The sequence below is a fragment of the Leptinotarsa decemlineata genome, unplaced genomic scaffold (genome assembly GCF_025532065.1).
Source record: "Leptinotarsa decemlineata unplaced genomic scaffold, Ldec_3_MD MMD2_P_RNA_scaffold_9, whole genome shotgun sequence".
In the NCBI taxonomy this organism is placed as follows: domain Eukaryota; kingdom Metazoa; phylum Arthropoda; class Insecta; order Coleoptera; family Chrysomelidae; genus Leptinotarsa; species Leptinotarsa decemlineata.
Window position 1 is genome coordinate 14,494,289 of NW_027412536.1, and position 20,115 is coordinate 14,514,403.

General features: G+C 32.2%; 1 protein-coding gene across 2 annotated transcripts in view; it reads right to left on the reverse strand.

Annotated features, from left to right (window-relative positions):
* Positions 1–345: 345 nt before the first annotated feature.
* Positions 346–20,115, reverse strand: part of LOC111507564 (homeobox protein PKNOX2) — a 146,723-nt gene continuing 126,953 nt past the window's right edge. For both annotated transcript variants that reach the window (XM_074170680.1, XM_074170679.1), the window contains 5 exons: positions 19,970–20,094; positions 13,989–14,336; positions 13,636–13,882; positions 8,623–8,815; positions 346–7,544 (listed from right to left, as the gene is read on the reverse strand). In XM_074170680.1, the coding sequence (XP_074026781.1) occupies positions 8,652–8,815; positions 13,636–13,882; positions 13,989–14,336; positions 19,970–20,094 (884 nt within the window). In that variant the 3' untranslated portion in view covers positions 346–7,544; positions 8,623–8,651. The remainder of the gene's footprint in view (positions 7,545–8,622; positions 8,816–13,635; positions 13,883–13,988; positions 14,337–19,969; positions 20,095–20,115) is intronic.

Genomic DNA, 20,115 nt, shown 5'->3' on the forward strand with positions numbered 1-20,115 from the left:
TTCAAGAGGTGTGTCGAGGTGTAAAAATAACGATTTGGTGTTGGGAAAAAACTCCAGTAATATTCATCTATGATGTTGATTTCAACTTCTGGATCTTGTACAAGTTTTAGCAGAGATAAACTCATCTTTATATTCCGATTCTGGCCTGCACAAGAATCTGAATAAGCAATGACATGTTTATGATTTCCAGCATAAAGCTTTAAATGCTTTACTAAACAAGTTGCAATGTCTTGAGAACCGCGCCCACCCTGTGTTTCATTCCATACGTACACGTAACCAGTATTGCTGTTGAAGGAATGTATTCCCAGATTATACAAATACAGATTTCTTTTGTAGTAAGCCACAGACGTTGTAAGCTTAGGAAAAGGCAAAGCCTTTTGTAAATCAAATGTTACTATGTATGCTTCTGCAGCTTTCTTTGAATCGTTTCGTAAAGACTCTCTCGCCGATTCTGCTTTCCGTAAATGCAACTCCTTTTGAGCTGAAAGATTTTTTTTTTATATCTTCATTGTCGGCACCTTTTAGTTTTAACTCTAGATCATCGCACAACTTGCAGGTGTCTTGATGAGGAATTTTAAAATGCAAATTAAATTTGGTATTAAATACCTGATAATAGTATTTCAATTTTTTTGGTTCAATATTGTGGGTTCGACATTCCTCTACATATAGATCATACATCTTCTTTACAGTTAGATCGCTGTTTAAATACTTTCTATTTGGATTTTTAATTCTAGAATAATGGCTTTGATGAGCCGGAAATGTTTTTATATGCCTCACAATATCAGAATCGTCCAACTTTCTAGAGCCTGTAGTACCTCTTAGCAATCTGAGGCTTCTCGTTTCAAAATGCATCTGTGCAGACGGCCGTTACTTATTTTAAATGTATCAAGAAAATATTTCTTGCAAACTCTATGTGTTTTATTATTAGTCTTCAGCACATATTGAAAATGGGTATGCTTTCCTAAACGAGATCCATATTTTGGGCGTTTTCTATTTACAGGTGAAGCTTTTACTAAACCAAAAATGTAACTATTTTGCGCCACATAATCGCCAAGCCTCCAAAATGATTCAAACGCGTTTTTTTTTTTCGGTAAATGAAAATAAATCAATACACTTCTTTCAGTTGCAGTCAATGTTTTCGAATTGTTTTGGGTTTATTTTCAACCCTCTTTTAGAAATGTACTCTTTTCCAGTATTTCTCAGTATTTTTTTTGTATTAATTTTCCAATTTTTCTCGTTCCTCGATCGTTTTCTGCTTTTGATTTTTGCAAGGCCACCTATAAATATTTTAAAACCTGTAAAATATGTATTATTTGAGATATAAAACATTTCCCATACTTGTGGATGGTTGTGGGTCCTGCTCAACAACGTTAAATCCCTCGTCAACTCCTAACTGTTCTTCATGTGAAGATTCTGCATCTATAATACCAAAAACATACATTAAAATCGGTTTGACAGTTTTTATAATTATCTTAGGTTATGTTTCCATAATTAACTTAAAATTGACTTTAATTATGAAAATTAGACTCACCAGAAGATTCTCCGCTTTCGCTGGGTATATATTCAGACCCAGAGTCACTGAAATCACTAAATTCGTCCATTATACCCCCATGCCCCCTCCCGGTTTGAGTGCCCTGAAGTAGAAGCTTCCCCCCCAGCTATTTAGCGAGGAGAACCTACTACCCCACTCCATCCACCCCCGCTCTCCGAGCGGTCCTCAACTTGCTGATGGGCACTTCAGCAAGATTGACATCTGACCTCTTTTTGGTCGAAAGTCAGCCTTTAGGTGCTTTTACTTTCTTATCGAATCTTTGTTTTATCTGACTATTCCTAACTGAATTTAAGCATGGGGGCCCCCAAAAACTAACCGGCGGCTTTGTGTTATGCATCGAGCGTTTCTCAGTGCATCCAAGAAAAATTTTCGTCGCGATCGTGGTCGAAGTGTTCTTCGCTGAACCTACCTGGAAGAGAGTGTATCTGATTAGTGTTATACTTACCTGAGCCGCCTAACGGCGACTAACGGGGGCGGTCTGTTATTCTGTTTAGTCGGCCTGGGATGTTTGTCCCTTTCTGTCCATTATAAAACTTTTATTCCACCATAAACAAACAAAACGTTCTGCAACGTCCAGTTATTGCACGTAATAATGGTCTAACTCCAAAGCTGTTCCAATATTATTCTGAATATAATAGTTATACCATTTTTATACTGAACTATAATAAATTTCAATCACAATAAGAGTAAGATAGTGCCATCTATTGGCCAGAAACTGAAGTATGGAGTTAGACCACCTATATAATGACAGATCAAGGTAGATTTATACTCTTTAGATGACTGGCGCCAATTTTCAAATTATTGAAGTTAGACCATTATTATTCTGTGCCTCAACTATTAAAGGTGATGAATAAATGGAGAGCATGACTCCACTCAATAAGGGAGCTATTCAGAAACTTTTTATATGCAATTTTCGTGTGAAAGCAGAGCTTTTCTGGATGATGCATGTTACTTGCTATTATTGCTGTAAAAAACTTTCCTAAATCTTAGCCAGGCAGGGATTTGAATGCAAAATCGGAGAGTTTGTGCTGGAACACTCTGAAAAGCTTTTACTTCAACTTTTTGGTCACAGTTTTCAAATCGAATTTGTCAATATGAAGTAACATCATATTTAGCACCGCTTAGTATGAGTTTGAGTAACTGATCTGTTTTCTAATATTCTACAATGTATAATAAACATAATACTTTGAAATCATCAAAACATTTAATATTATCGGGTGGTGCCTAAATATAACGTTTATGTGACCCATAGTAAATAATGAAATACCGAATGACGTTTGCAAAATAACTTGTGACTAGACGGGGAAGGTTTCTGATCTAATTTTTTGTTTTTTATAATTTTTACAAAGGAGTGGGGCGATTTTAGTATTTCTTTGAATGCTTATGTAACTTTTTTTTTATTACAATATGATAAAAAATTTAGTTATTTATTAAAAATGATATCTTTTTACGTAAACTTTGTCCGACCTTGTCATCTATTGATCCTTCAAAGTTAGAAGGGGGAATTTTTCACATCTACACTGTATAATTTCATCATGGGCCTCTTGAATATGTGTACATTGAGTAGACCTTCACCAAAATCTAAATCATCTAAGTCACAGCACATTTATTCATAACCAACCAATGTATGATGTTTCTTGAATTTTTTTTTTAAATAAATAGATAGTTATATCAAAATTGTAAAACTTTACTCCTCTCTCCCGAGAACTAAAGAATATCACTGTGAGCTGTATCTTTTATATTATATAATTTGCAAGATGTATACTACCATCTCTGTTTTTGGTTTCAAATCAGCATGAATTTACCTGTTATATATTTATTGGAAAAATAATGTTATTTTTTTACTCATGAAAATATTTTTATTTTATATTTGTATATATTTCAACTTTTATTTTATATGTTGTAGTTTTTTTTTAGTAAATAAAACATTCCAAAAATACATTTCGTTCACTTTAGTTCAATTTATTTGTGATACAATCAAAATACACATAGCTCACTAACAAATATTGCAATAATGAAAAATACTTGGTTTTATACAGGGTGTTTAAAAAACGAACTGATTCCCAAATCAAAACAATTTCAACAGAGTAACAAAAAGTGGAAGAAAATTTAAAAATCCAATGTTAATCTGTTCATTTTTCATACACCTTCAACGTTGGAAACCGATTTTTTCTATTGTTTTCCCTAACAATATCCTTAAATCTAATTAACTGAGTATTCAGCGTATACATATAGTCACAAGAAGCACCAAGATCTAAAAAATTCGCCAAAATTTAAGCAATACTTGAGATTTTGTCACCAATTCCACAATGGGTCAATTATGAAAAAAAGGCATTCATTTGGGCAACAGGAAAATGACTTTATATATAAAACTTATAGTAAAACAGAATTAATAAAAAAATGCAATGCCTCTTTGTCCGTTATGTTTATGAACAACTTCAAAGATCCTAGTTCAGGTATCTGTTTCTATTTTGTATTAATTGTATTTGTATTAGTATGTGTACCAAATTCTTGTATTTGTATTATCTTTGATATAAAATAGTTTCATGACTTGTCCTTCAGTATTATTTAATACAACCACAACCTGTTAGTCGGCTGCCAATTGACTAGATACCTAAAGCGCCAATTGAAATGTATAGAGTATTATGAAAGCAATCATTAACAGAACTCAAGTTTTTTGGTACTGGTTTTTATATTATCATGGTTCTATTGCCAAGCAAATAGTGCATATGTTTACTTGTATGCTGAGCAACACATATATATATGGGGTATTGCATAGGTTAAAGAAATTATATCAATTGGTAATAGTTTGCACAAGCCTTTCTAGGCCGAAATACCGCAACATATGCAAACAGTCTATTTATTATAATAGGGGAGCCCAAGCGGGGATTTCGGAATTTACTAAAGCACGGCAGATTAATATACAGGGGGATTACTTGTACCTGGTTAAGTACCTCCACCAAATATAAGCCTCATATATAAGGCCACCTGTGAGTAATAAAGGATCAGATTAGTAAAAAAAAATGATCATCAGAAATTCTCGAGCGCGTCAGATTAAGGTAGGGTGAGTTAGGTGGCTCAAAAATGACATAGGCCACTTGACTGCGTTACAGGATGTTATCTTTACAATTTTCGAAAAGGCCATGTGGCGGATAACTAAATAACATAGTTTTGGTTATATTTTTATAGTTGGAAAAATAATAAATTTACACGGGCATATAACATCCGTTGTAATAACAATCAGAGTTCTAACATCCAGTCCCTGGAATTATTTATATGTATCAAGTGTAACTACATCTCTATCTTATAAAACTTGTTCCGAATTACTATTTTTGCCAACCTAATATACTAAACTGCTCGTAAATTATATATTCGAGCTATTAGACTATTGAGCTTATTTTTTCCATGCTGATCTTATTTGTCTTTGTGAAGTAATTTGATTGAAGAATTTATTTTAGTAAAAAAAATCATCCTTCAGATCAGTATTCATATATAGAAATATTTGGAATTGAAACAGTTATTTTATTCATTATGACTATCTATCACTATTTCTCAGAAGTTTTCAGTTGCGACAAATACAACAGAGATAGGTATATAACCAATCTCGGTTTGCTCAAACATTGCAGTACCTTAAACAATGATCTTAATAACATAACTTTTGAATGGTAACAAAATCTTTAGTATTAAAATTTTTATTATTCACTACTGCTTCTTCTTGTAATGACTTCGAGCAATCGTTAATTTATCACAGACCGACATAGCAAATAAAAATATAACATTGATTCAGGTCTTTCACAGATTCCAGTTGGAATAGAAAATAAACCAACTCGAATTGACAAGACAATTGGTACCAACCTAAAAAATAGAATATGCACTACAGTAATTCTAAAAAACATATATACATTGTTTTATAATTTACGTATACATGAGAGAGACTAGAAAATCAGTTGACATTTTTTAAATGTGATATTTCGCATAACTCATTCAAAGTTTTCTTTTTATCGCCGATTCATCAAAAATGTTCTTATTGTTGATGAAAAATTCTGAATCAGTATTGAACAGAATATTGAACTTGTTTTTATAAAATGTCAATAACTAAAATATATATAAATGGCCTTATATTCTAGAAGTAATATTTCATTATAATTGTCCTTTTCCAGAATTAATCATTTATCTAAATAGTTTCAACATAAAATGCCGATATTTCACCTGTTTTCCTAAAAGTAATATTGTATGGTAATTGTTTATTCAAAATTTACCAGAATTAATCCACTTATCTCATTAAGTTTTGTACCTACCTACATATAAAAGACATTGTACACTAGTTTGATGTACCAGTCTAACTGATGAAGCTACCACGTAGCGAAACGTGTCTCAAATAAAATTCAATTTGAAAATTGTATGGATGGTATTATTAATTTTCATTAAGTAACTGGTCAGTGTATTTATATTAAGAAAGAAGTTGTTAAAATCAATCTTCACCTTTTGTGAAGTTTATCTTTGATTGATGAATAAATAAAATATACAGACAGTGGTTTACAATACTCCAAAGGGTGAGCTTTGATTGAGTCCACCTGAATATTTCTTATAGTTGTAGTTGAGGGTTTCATATCATATCATTTATGATATGATTTTTACTTGAAACAAATTCAGAATTGTTCATCAAGAATAATACTTCACTATATATTAAGCATTCAGCAGTTTTAGTGAATTTCAATTTACAATAGTTGAAGGCATCAGTTAGCTGCAAGTACGTTTAACGTCAATAAAATATTCTTACGATAATTTATGTCAACTGTTTTCTGTTACTAATGTCAAGAAAGACAAAATTACAAGACTACGATAACAAACTCCTAAATATATGGATTGGATGGACATTTTTTGCTTTTTCTTTTACTTATTCTATTTATTGTATAATTACGTATATTAGTTCCGATTAGTATACTTCAGACTATACTCAGAAACTTGTTATCAAAACAACCAGTGCAAAATGCATTGGAGAATTAAAAACGGTTTTTGGAATGTTCATGTAAACTGGAAGAATGACACTTAGGTTTCAGAGTATGTATAATTGTAAATTTTCAACATTTCAGGGGTTCTGAATATTTTTTTCAATACAATTCGTGCATAACTAAAATTTACCAAATACTCCACAGAAAAATACAGCTTTTCATTTTCAATTTCAAGTTCTACTTGCGTTTACTGAAAATTGAAAATGATAGAAAATATATTCATTATCTGTGAAACATTTCATTTATTGAATTGAGAAAAAGATTCAATGATTCAGCATGTACACATAGGTAGAATTTATTTATTTTATAATTACAGATATAATACTGAAATGAGCATTCAATTTAAAAATTGCGTATACATTAAAATGTCTGACATGTACAAAAGTCAACTGTTTTATATACTTTTATTGAATTTGGTAAAAGTCAATGTATATCTACTACAGATTAACTTTGATAGCCCTATTTAGGAATTTGAGGTATATATTACGTATACTGGTTTCATTCAAAATAAAAACGATGTATGATCTAAATCAGCCTTATGAATATGTTATTTTTAATTGTTTGACTCCACTTTAAACAAACACATAGGAAATGTTTCTTCAATCGCCTAAATTAGAATTATTATATAGTTTGTAAATATAAAGTGCTGTTATGGTCGTTATCAAAATAAAATATCAATTAATTTAATATTCATTACTTTTATATTAAAAGTATTTTACATTACAATTATTAGGTTTTGCCACTTACCAAATACAACTAAAAAGTATTTGGTACAAATACGATTGCCAGAAAAATATTCCACAAATTAATTCAGCGGTCTTATTCAACTGAATGTTTAAAGAAACATATCCTTAGCAAACACATATTGCAATTTACTTCACCCAGCCATATAAAAATGACAACATTTTTTGTATCCTTTATGTCCTTATTATGTAAAATGATTTCAAACAAATCCTAGTTTTCTTCAACTACAAGCCTATCTGTAACAAAAAATATTTCATTTGTAATAAATTCAGTGAAAATACTAAATTGATAATATAAACTTTGGTACCATGAAGGGATGTATTTCAGACAAAACATAAGATACTTGTGATGCACTATTTGGAACCTTTGGTGCAGTAATGAATATTACTGGAGTTTTATCCCAACACCAAAACTGTTATTTTAAGATTGAACTTCCTCTTGAAGATGAGAAAATTTAATCTTCTTCGTGAAGATGATCACTAGGTGATCGAAACACGTGCCGAGGTGTTAAAATAACGGTTATGGTGTTGGAAAAAAACTCCAGTAAAACATAACGATATTTAAAAATAGGTACATTATTATTTTCTGAACACTAGGCTTTCGTCAAAAAGTGCAGAATTCATTGAACAAAATATCTAAAGTGGGAGTGGAACAAGAAATAGAAGTTCCTGATTAAACAAAATATCATTTTTATATACAATCGTTTGACAAGTCTGCACCACAAGACCATAATCGTGAGCACCCTCGTATCTACGGATCATTCTTGTAGGTAGGTAGTAGAAGAATGGATGAAATGTAAAAGAACCGCTGTAGAAAGGGAAAGATATTTGACTCTTCTTTTTTGATGGTTACTGGGATGATCTGGTTTTCACATGATAGTGAACATTGTTCGAATAAAGAACGAATCCAAATCTTTGACAAGTTTCATTCTAAATAAGTATCTCTATGCAATTCAGAAGTTTTTGGTAAAAAATTACATGGAATCAGAAATTGTGCCAAAAAAGTTAAGAAGACTATAAGAAATATAGTGAGATATGTTTTGGAAAAGGTGGCCAACTTTTGAAGTAAGTAAAGAAAAAAAAATTTCCAATGAGTTCAACCGGTACTGAAATTTTCTTTTTCAAAACAGTGTATTATAAATATATAATAAAATAAATAAATAAATAAAAGTATATTCTTGAAGTCATTCTTAGTATTAGCAATGTCGTTTCATTTTCATTACTTTACTGACTTGATGCAAAAATTGATGACCCACCTGTATTTTTTCGCTGTCCAAACCTAATGAATATACATCTTTTACAAACTATGACTTACCTTAAGGAACATGTATAATTTGGCATTTCTCACTGCCTTTCAGCATCTGGACTATTATTGTAGCCTAACACAGCCACAGAATGACCATTTTGGTTAACTTCACCGCTCTGAGCATTGGCGTCTATCACTAAACTACCTTCTTCACCATCACTACTGTAAGAATCTCCATCATCATCAGAACTCGACAAGATACCTGTAATGTTTCAACCGAAAAATTAGCCATCACATTTCTAAATGCACCCCAACTTTATTATAGTAGGAACTTGTACAAAAACCTTAATATAATTGAAAAATAACTAGATCACAAAAAATACTTTTTTTAGACTGCCAGCTGGTTACCAGATAAATAAAGTGGAATAAATCAATTGAACAAAATACTGTTGATGTGAATTGGAAAGTGGAATTGTGTCCTGTTAGATATAAATTGGGAGTTTTACAATTAGGAATTAGTATTCTTCATCTCCTGAAGACGCCAACTTGGTTGGTGAAACGCATGTATTGTATTTCTGGTGATTGGGAAAAGTGCTTGTTTTCGATGCCAGAGGTTTCAGTTCAACCTTTTATTATTATTATTTTTTATTACGTATGTATTATATAAATGTTGAAGAAATCATAAGTATGCCATTATCACATATACACGAATCTTTCAAGGCAGGAATATACTCAGCTATGTACCCAAGAAACCAATCAAAATATGCAACAATTAATGTTTTGCATAATTTGAAAAATTTACGATAACTACGCTCCTAATAACTTATAAAGATTGATTGAGATATAATCAAACTGCAGTTATGGGAGCAGTTATGGACAATACATTCCGAGCCAATCTCTTGATTAAACCACGGCTTTCTAGCCCGTTTAACTGTAGGGCAAATAATTAGTGCTTCACACTTGAAAGATATGAAATACATAATGATCATGAATTAAAGTAAGCCACGTGTTTCACTTCTACCTTGGATCCAGTATTTTTTATCATCTTCATGAATGACATGTCACACTCCTGCCTTAAAAAAATTCATGAGGACGTCTATCCCAGCAAACAAAATTCATAAAAAATGTCTTTATAAGAATCCGACTACGATTGTATCAAACACTTTTTATATTTTATAACATTTCTAACAAAATATGAACAGTGATACCAGCTATTTGAAATAATATGGGAAAAGATTGATATCCCCCAGTGCGAAAACTAAGCATTGTGTGCTTACTAAGTAGACAATCAAAAAGTATCGGAAACTTGGAAATTAGCGAGTTGAATCCTCATTAACAATATTTGTTATGCAAAGAAAATTATTAGGTCTATGCCAGAAGTCCATTCACGAACTTTCAGTTACAAATTATTTCATGACTCTACTTACTTATATTTTGTATATGAAGTTATTTTTTTATTTACATGCCGTTTATGTGTTGAATGATGGATGCAGCCATTACTATGTGGAAGGAGTTTTTATTCCCATTTTTCAGTACGATTTTTGTAATGTTTCATTGTAGTTTTCAGATATCATGACTAATTCAATATGTGGTAATCTCAGTTTTATTTGACTTAACGTTATGTTGGTGTTTCCAGATATTCTTGTGTTTGCTAATTCAGATCTTCAACCTCTTCTTCACATGGTATTTGGTGTTTACCAGATTGGCTGTTTATAATAGGAAAATTCAAACTCAAAAATGTTTTAGAAATTGCAGACCTTGGTAATATTAGTGAAGCAGAATATTGAGATCAAATCTGATTTTTCTGATAATTTTCAATAGCTCTTTTACATAAGGAAGAGACAGTACTAATTGTCACAGCATTTCCTTTTTGTTGGTCCTCTATAGTCTTTTGTATAGAGTTTGTTCTACCAGCTTCTTGGATTCAAGCCAGAAGAATTCACGTAGATCATCTATGCTATGCATCCAAGCTGCTCAACGGACTGATAAATTGTCCTGAATTACTTGAAACTGTCAACATTAAAATCTAAAGAAATGAACTTTAAACGTTCAAGCTAGTCTCGGATATACCTACACAGTAGGTTGAATGGACTGACGCCTATCAGAAAACAAATACTCTCCTGGATAATACCACGAACGGCGTTGGATTACATCTGACATGCGTCAGTGCAGTAATCTTCACAGAAACTTTCCTGCATATGCAATTGGCAATACAACTGAAAGAGTCGACCTTCAATTTTGGAACGGGCACACTTGCAGACCGGTTTCGGGCTCCTTAGCCACTCATCAGTGCAAGATAGTGACCATCATCGACCTAAAGTCATTGATATTCCAAAAAAATTTTTTCAGAGTATTTCATTTCTCGTCCTAAGTTGGAGTGAACAACAAGAATGTCACACCATCTAGTGGACGAGGCACTAACCAACTGCATATCCGAAATTTGCCCGATTCCTCTGAATAAGGAAGAAAAACTTTCTTATTAGTCAGTGGGCTATGCTTGAAGATGGGAGTAAACAAATTGCCAATTGCATATGCAGGAAATTTTCTGTGAAGATTCTTGCACTGACGCCGGTCGGATATAATCCAACGCCGTTCGTGGTATTAGCCAGGGGAATAGTTGTTTTCTGATAGTCGTCAGCCCATTCAACCTACTGTGTAGGTATATCCGAGACTGGCTTGAACATTTAAAGTTCATTTCTTTAGATTTGTTTACTGCCTGTCTTCAAGTATAGCCCACTGACTAATAAGAAAATGTCAACACTCATGTTCTGAACAGAAATCTTAGACACGTTTCATATACCCTTCCATCATACAAATTATGGTAAACATAAACATACACCCTTGAAAAGAACCCTAAAGTTAGTGAATAGTATTTTTGGTGTCTCTTAGGATCGTTTTAAAGAATCATTGAATAATTAAAGTTGGTAATTGTTTATATAAGGTAGTAACAAGTTTTAATTTTAATTTTATATCCTAAAGTATTTTAAGCTGTATATAGTTGTGTGCTGCAGAAACATTCCATAGCGTCCTATTTTATATTTAACATTATTAGATTGTTACTTATTTTCTGTGAAATGTTTACATTGTAATGGGGCTTATTCCGTATAAATAAACAAATAAATAAAATTCTGCTGGAGATCATTCTTGAAGTAGTCCAGTTTCATATTACGGCCAAAAGACAATTCAAAATTGGAATGTTGTGAAGTAAAACGTTCAATAATTCTCTTTCTAGAAATTATAGATAATTCTATTTCCAATGATATAACTTTTTAAGGATCCACTTGAGTTCTTTTTACTTTAGGTTGAGTTGAAAAAACAGCCTTGGCTGATACTCCGCATTATCACCTACATACGTAGATGTCTATTTGTTATATTTATTTTGGTTTGTTATGGTGAAAAGACGTATTATTATTATAATGAATTTTTAACTGATATTATCTAGATATATTTCATTAATTTTTTTAACAATTTAGTTCAAATTTGGAATATCAACCAAATAAAATGGAGTAATATTTAACTGATATTTACATATTTAATTAATATCTTCTTTTTAAAGAGATATTATGTTTTATGAACACTCACAATTGATTGCAAAGGAAGGAGTAATAATTTTTTCATAATCTTTCTGAAATTACTTTTTAACATTGCCTTTTTTTCACAAACTGATATTGTTTTCATTGAAAGATTTTAATTGTATTGAGAACTGAAGAGGTTCGGTGAAAGTTTTTATAGAATGGTTGAAAAATCTCTTACAATCAAGGTTTGAAATCCACAATTGAAAAAATAAAAATCAAATTGGAATTTTTGAAAATTAACTGATGACTTTTTGTTAAGAGCAATTTTTATTTTTGATCATAAGGGGAAAACTCATTTGCTGATCATTATTTTCGAAAAAAAATTAGATGATTAATAATATTCCAGTAATGTTTTTTTTTAAATTAGAAATATAAAAATGTGTTGAATCATGTCCAGGATACATTTTGAATACAAGAAATTTAATATAATTGAAACATAATGTTTGGGTACATAGTGTATAAGTACATAGGTATTATGTGTGTAGAAAATATTATTTTAATTTTCTTATAAAATATTTTTGTGATCATGATTCAATAATTATTATTTACGTAATAAGATATCATTCGGTGAGTGATAATTATTTTGAATCAAATAAATAAACATCAATGATCAATTTCAATTTTTATGTATAAATTACGCATAATTTTTTATTAGATATTGTATGTGATAACTTTATTACGATTTCAAACCCTGCTTGCAATATAGCAAATTAGAAATATTACATCATCTTTTAGATATAGTATAGTATGCTAAAGCTGAATAATGATGAATGAATAACTACTTGCTGGTTCATATGACAATTTGAATAACGTATTCCAAAAACACTTTACTGTGAGATTTTCATCTGGAGTGTCTTTCAACTTGAAAGACACACCAGATGAAGCCATTGTATGGCGAAACACGTGTTGCGTTTTTGTAAAACAATTTAGTGAAAATCTCACAATAAAGTGTTTTTGGAATACGTCAGTTATGGATTTTCATCAAGTATCGGCCGATTCCATCATATACAATTTGAATATTTGTGTTTATTGATTCCCAGAAATACCTGATGTACCATCTAACAGAGGAAGCTACCTTGCAGTGAAACTCGTTTTAAATAAAATTTATTGTAATAACTATAATTATTATTATGGATAGCAACTTGTTTTTTGCCCAAAATTTTTACTTTCCAAAATAAATTTCATCAAAACGGATTATTAACTATATATTTATTGAATTGCTGCATCCTTGTTAAACATGAATTTCCAAATTTATGAAAGTCAAAACGTATATCCGTATAATGATGTATTTGATGTCATATTATACTTCTTTAATGATTTCATTAGTTTAATGAGTAGCTTGCATGTATGCAAAAGTTGTTTTTCATTTCTGAGATCTTTTAATTTTTCCTTTTTAAATTCAAAATGTTTTATGATATTGAATTCGATAAAAACTGGAATTCATAACATAATGTTTTTTTTTGTTTTATCACTTGGAATGAAATTAATGACTGATGAAAATTATTACCGCTGTCCAATTGTGGCTGCATATTGCCAAAATCTTGTGGCCAGAATCTCCTATTATTGTTTTGACTCTTTTTCTTTTTGTGACTAGGTGAGTTAGTTGCACTGTTTGTGTCCGATGGGGCACTGGCATCCAACATAGGCTGCAGAATCCTGCGCCTAGCATTTATAAACCAATTATTCACTTGAAGTAAAGTAAGATTAGTTTGCGCTGCTATATGGCGTTTTTCATCTTCGGTTGGGTATGGGTGCTAAAAAATAAACAATAACTAATTATTGTAAATCTGACGAACAAAAAAATTATTGCATGCCAAATTAATCAATAAGATTATATATTTTACTATTGTGAATGCTTACAACAAGGTGTTGAAAGAGCCAGGACCTCATCACACTGGTAGCATGTTTTGGTAACACACCTCTCTTCTGTTTCCTCCCACCCCTTGAAGTAAAATCACTATCACAGTCATCGGCTGAACCCCCAGGTGTAGTGGGAGCTGGCGAAAGAGGTCCAGAGCTGTCACTTGGAGGTACTGAACATATATTCGCTCCTATCTGGGATAGAGGAGTCGATCCATGCACAACTAAATTTTCAGGTGGCGGCTGGGTGGGTTGAAGTGGTGGTGTTGGTCCCCCATAATGTGGTAAAGGATAGCTAGTGGAAGTTTCTAAAGGGCGGTCAATAATATTATTTTGATTGGAGATAACCTGAAACAAAGTTCACATTTTCATTATTAAATAATATACGTACATATTCCTACAATATTTCACTATCGCAGCTCCCTGGATAAACAACCAATGTTCTATAGAAATGCTAGAATACTATTATTTCATACATTACTATTCAGACTATAATATGCTTAGCATATCAAAGATTTAAACTAGCCTGAAAAAAATCTTTTGTTTTATAGAGTTTGCTAGGACAGTCTTTTTATCCATAATTCCAATGCATCAAGAGGACGCATCAACATAATTAAACCAGTCACTATCCTTGCCATGGGGTAATTGGCGTTGCAAGCGAAAGAATAGCAGCCTTTGGCATTTTTTTGGTCTTCCATAATCAGAACAACACTTTTAACAGGCTCGTCTGGGTATAGTTTGTGAAGTTGAAAGAGCAATTCTCTATATTTCATCTGCTTTTCACTTTTTCTCTGAAGCTATTTATCTCATCTGATGTTGAAACCTCATGTCATGGTTGATAACGCTAGCTTGCATCAGGCTGAGGTCAGGAAATACAAACTTTCAATAAATTTGTCACTTCTCATTCCCCACAATAAATTCTATATTCCCTGGAGAGTAAGGCAATAGCAGTACCCAGTACCAAAGGAGTGCCTATGGTGGTACTCTGATTGACTTAAAACTGCAATGGTGGGACATGCCAACAGCAAATTCATAATGGTTTCAGGCCCCTTAATAATATCTGCTCCCATCATGCCACCACGATAGATCAAGCAATTGAAGACCCTATGATGCAGGTCGTGATGATAATGTGAAGTATAGGTAATATATTTGTGGTTACATTGTTCAGTATCAAAAACTCGGCCGAGTTCGCTGGTTTGCTAGAACGGCGACTATACAGAGAAGGGAATTCAAACTTTGATGATTTTACAGGATCAATCCGGAACCATTATATTATGTATACACTCCAAACTAAAATATCCAAGAGTTCCTGCTGTCGGGAAAAGTATCCACCGAGGCCTCCTATGAATAAACTGAACAACTGAGTGATCTAGATAGAGCCTGTGGATTTGAAAGTTAGCTTCAATATTATTAAAGAAAACCCCATGCATGTACTTCAAAGAAGAACACCTCATGATCACCGTTCTGCTTTCATATGGATCTTTTGCTGAACAAACTCCAACTTGGTGTCGGAGTTCGCGTCATCTGGTTTTACATGGTCACGGACCATACAAAGAAGAGAATTAAAACTCATGATGATTTCACAGTCTCCATCCACTACCATTCTGTTGTCCAAACTCCAAAATGCACGGTCTTCCTGTTGCCGAAAAATATACAGACGGTTAGAATGCAAACTCCTATGGAATGGTTTACGTATTGATGTAGCTCCTCAAGTCTACTACACCACTCCGACAGAGTAGGATAATACTGGAATGGCAAGCATATTTGTAGCAGCAATTTTGATTCTAGTACCGATGACCAGATACTTGTCGCATGCATATCGTGAAGGTTACTTCTGCCTATGAACTGCATCCTCTCCGTGACTTGAAGATTATAATGACTGGTAAGTCCTCTAGCCTCTGTATCAACATGGTTTTTATACACAGCTCTAATATATTTAAGCCCTGAGATGCTGAGGCGTGGCGTGGTTTATCACTATCCTGGCGACAGCTCTTCAAAAAACTTGAGCCTGTTGCAGATCAGAGGTTGGCATTTGCTAAATGTTCTGCAGTTTCGGTGGTAGAGCTGCAGTATCGACATCTCACTGTCCAATCTAACCATTTTATGGAAGTGGTTTCTTGATGGGTAGACTCCTGTAAGCAGTTCTTATCAGCTTTTCAGTCCCAACTTATGAGCTGTTCACATTTTTTGAGGTCGGACAAGTTGTAATGTGATTGAAGAGAATTATGCAACACGATCAACATCAAATTCCAAATCTATCCTAGACCACGTGCTAACAAACAAAAACATAGACTGTCACATAACAATCTCTAACCATATAACTCTTCATAAAATCCTATATATACAACTTAAAACTAACGCTAAATCTCCACAGACTAATAGAAAGGTATCACACAAACGTTCTGTACTAAATCAAAATAATTTCAAACAAAAATTTCAACAGCTGATAAACACGATATAAATAGCTTTGAAAAACTATCAACAGCCATACAGGTTTGTAAAAAAGAATCAACAACTCAATATGAAATAAAATATAAAGAAGGTAAGGATTGGATTACAAGGGAATTTCTAGAATTAATAAAAAAACGTGATAAATTATATTCAGAAAAAATAAAACATCCTTTTAATCAGGATAGATATACTCAGGGATTTCCGAATACAGAAAAATATTGTAGAGAAAAAACGCAAAAAAACTGAAACAGGAATACTTTGAAAAGAAATGGAGCAATACAGGCAATAACCAGAAAAAGCAATGGAAACTCATCAATAATCTTATTAAAGGCAATAACCAAAGTAATCGAATAACTAATTTGGAAATTGAGGGACAAATTCTTGATAATCCCAAAAATATAGCTGAAAAAATGAACAAATATTTCGTTGATATTGGTAAATCAATAATGAATAGTGTAAACCTATAAACAGCGTCATCTACTGAGTTTGAGGAAATCTTAAGTGATTGTTCAATGTACCTATACAATCAAACTCCCAAGAAGTTCAGGAAGAATTATATAAGTTGAATAAAAATGCAGCACCTGGTTATGATAACATAAATACTAACGATCTTTTAACACTCAGGGATTATATTATACCTATTTTAGTTAAAACTATAAATGAATCTTTCAAACAAGGTATATTCCCAGATATTCTCAAAGACAGCAAGGTAACACCTATACACAAGTCAGGACCAAATAACATTATTGATAACTATAGACCTATTTCAGTAGTTCCGACTCTGTCAAAAGTAATAGAAGTTATTTTAAAGAAACGTATTATCAATTACACGAAAAAATGTGTTGCCTTTGACAATTACCAATATGGATTCCAAGAAAATAGAAGCACCCTGAATGCAACTATAGACTTCATTAACCACATTGCTTCTTCACTGGATGATAAATACTACACTATTGCTGTATTTGTTGATCTACGAAAAGCATTTGATGTTGTTGATTTCTCTATATTACTTGAAAAAATTGAAGAAATGGGAATAAGAGGAAATGCTCTCTCTTAACTAAAAACATACTTTCTAGATCGCAAACAATTCACAATGGTTGATGGCATTTCAAGCCAAACTGAAACTACCAAAGCAGGTGTGCCCCAAGGCTCAGTTCTTGGACCCCTTCTCTATACAACATATGCTGTCATTGAAAACTGCTAACATTAAAGGTAGATACTTTAAATTCGCAGATGATACTGTTCTTTTATATAAAGGTAAAGACTTGAAACAACTCGAAACACTAGTAAATACCGACCTTGAAACGTATCACAGATGGCTTGCAAAAAATAAACTTACAATCTTCTCTCAGAAAAACATGAAACAACAGGACATCACAGTGGAGATAGGAAGCAAAGAAATAACGAGGGTCCATAATACCAAATATCTGGGACTAATAGTTGATGAAAACCTATGCTGGAATAACTATATCACCCATGTAGAAAAAAAAAAGTAATTCCAATGGTTAGTGCCCTATATCGCTGTAGAACCTACTTACACGCCCATCTTCACTCCATCAAATATACAGTGCATATTTCTTATCAGTTTTTAGCTATTTAATTCCTATGTGGGGTACATGTGGACAGACATTATTCAAAAAAGTAAAAATACTTCAAAACAAAGCGGTGAAAATGTTATTCAGGATTGACTACAGAACCTCAGCTGATACTCTATACAGTGTAACCAAGATACTGCCTATTCAGGATGTTTTAGAAATCGAGCAAGGTAAATTTGCATACAAGGTTATACATGAACAAGTCAAATGTAATACTAACTTCACTTTCGTTGATCAGCTCCACGAATATAATACTCGTACCCATTATAATGTCTTTTTAGAACCTGTACATTTCAGTATCCTTACGAATAAAATAAAGAGTTTTTATACTAGCATACTCAACGAAGGAACGGCTTAAATCTATTTAATTCTCTGTATTAATTACTATCAAGTTTTTTATTTTATTCACATTTGTATTATGTATTCTCAAGTGAATCTTGATAATATTATTTTGTTCTACTGCATCAAGTATTATTATATTGTTTTTAGCTAGTTTTCCGAGACCAGCATGTTGGTGGTGTTTTGGATAACTTTTTTTTGGATAGTGCTGCTATCTCAATTACTATTTAAAATGTTTATTGTAACCATGATTGCATTATCTGAATAAAGTTCTTAAAAAAAACTGTTTCCACTCTATGTTTTCAGCAACGTCATCTTTTGAAATGGACCGTTGGATGTCTCAAATTTCATATTTCTATAGTGAATTTCATACCTATGAATGTCGATGTACTCTTACATCACCCCCTTTATTTTTTTATTTAGAAAGGGGTTTTCGGTCACGGGAGAATAATGAGAACAACCAATCATTATCACTATAAATCAAGGAACAACACATGCGTCATCAACACCAGACGCGATAAAACATAATACATATTACTGGAGTTTTTTCCCAAAACCAAACCGTTATTTTAATACCTCGACACGTGTTTCGATCACTAAGTTTTCATCTTCAAAAGGAAGATCAACAGTTTGATCTTCAGGAAGATCAAACTGTTCTTCAGGAAGATCAAACTGTTGATCTTCCTTTTGAAGATGATCACTTGGTGATCGAAACAAGTGTCGAGGTATTAAAATAACGGTTTGGTTTTGGAAAAAAAACTCCAGTAATATTCATTACTACACCAAAGGTTCAAAACAGTGCATCACAATTAAAACATTGTATTTTTATATGGCATTCTTTTCTTCTATAAGTGAAAAACTGAGACAAAATAGTTATGCGGTTAATCAGCAAGATATCTTGTTTGGATGATCGCAGGGACTCAGTATATCAAAGAGAGTTAGCTAGACACACGTAAGTCATCGGTTATTTCTCAGATTTTGAGACCAACTGACGACACATATCGTCATTTGACAGTTTGTTGTTATTGTAAAGTTTATAAGGTTTGAAATCTATTAAATTATACAAACAGTAGTTTACACAATTAGTAAACGGCACAATTCATAGTGAGTAAATTTCGTACCATAAATAGTTCTGTCTAAGGCAAACTGGAATATTTAAATTTCCGGATAGTGGAGCTGTGATATGGAATATAAAATACAATGTTTTTATAGAATAATTAACAAAGTGCTGATGAAACCAAGCAAATTAACCCAGAATCGTAACATGCTTTTACTTTATAATGAATTTCATAAATTCAAGTAATTCTTGATTGATTTTTAAATGCAGTTTTGATCAATATTAAGAGATCTTTAAATTGTCACATACAGTGAATAAATACATTATAATGCTGCACATTGCTAGCAATGAGGGAAAAAATTGAATCTTTCTAAGTTTGAAGGAAGAAAGTTGATTTAGTCTATAAAAATAATCATCATAGTTACCAATATCGATTGTTCTTCGAAGATTGAACACGTAGTATTCAGAAATTATTTTCATTTTCCTTAAAGAGAATCCCTAACACCTCAATGCTAGAATAATTTGTGAAATCAGCTTACCTGTTGTGGAGGACTGATCGAATATTGTACAGGACTATTTGAAGCAGAACCACTCTCGGAATTTCCATGTGGCATCATATTGTTGTTATTTTCCATACTATTCAATATTCCAGTGCCTAAAACATCTGCGTTTTCAATTAGAATGA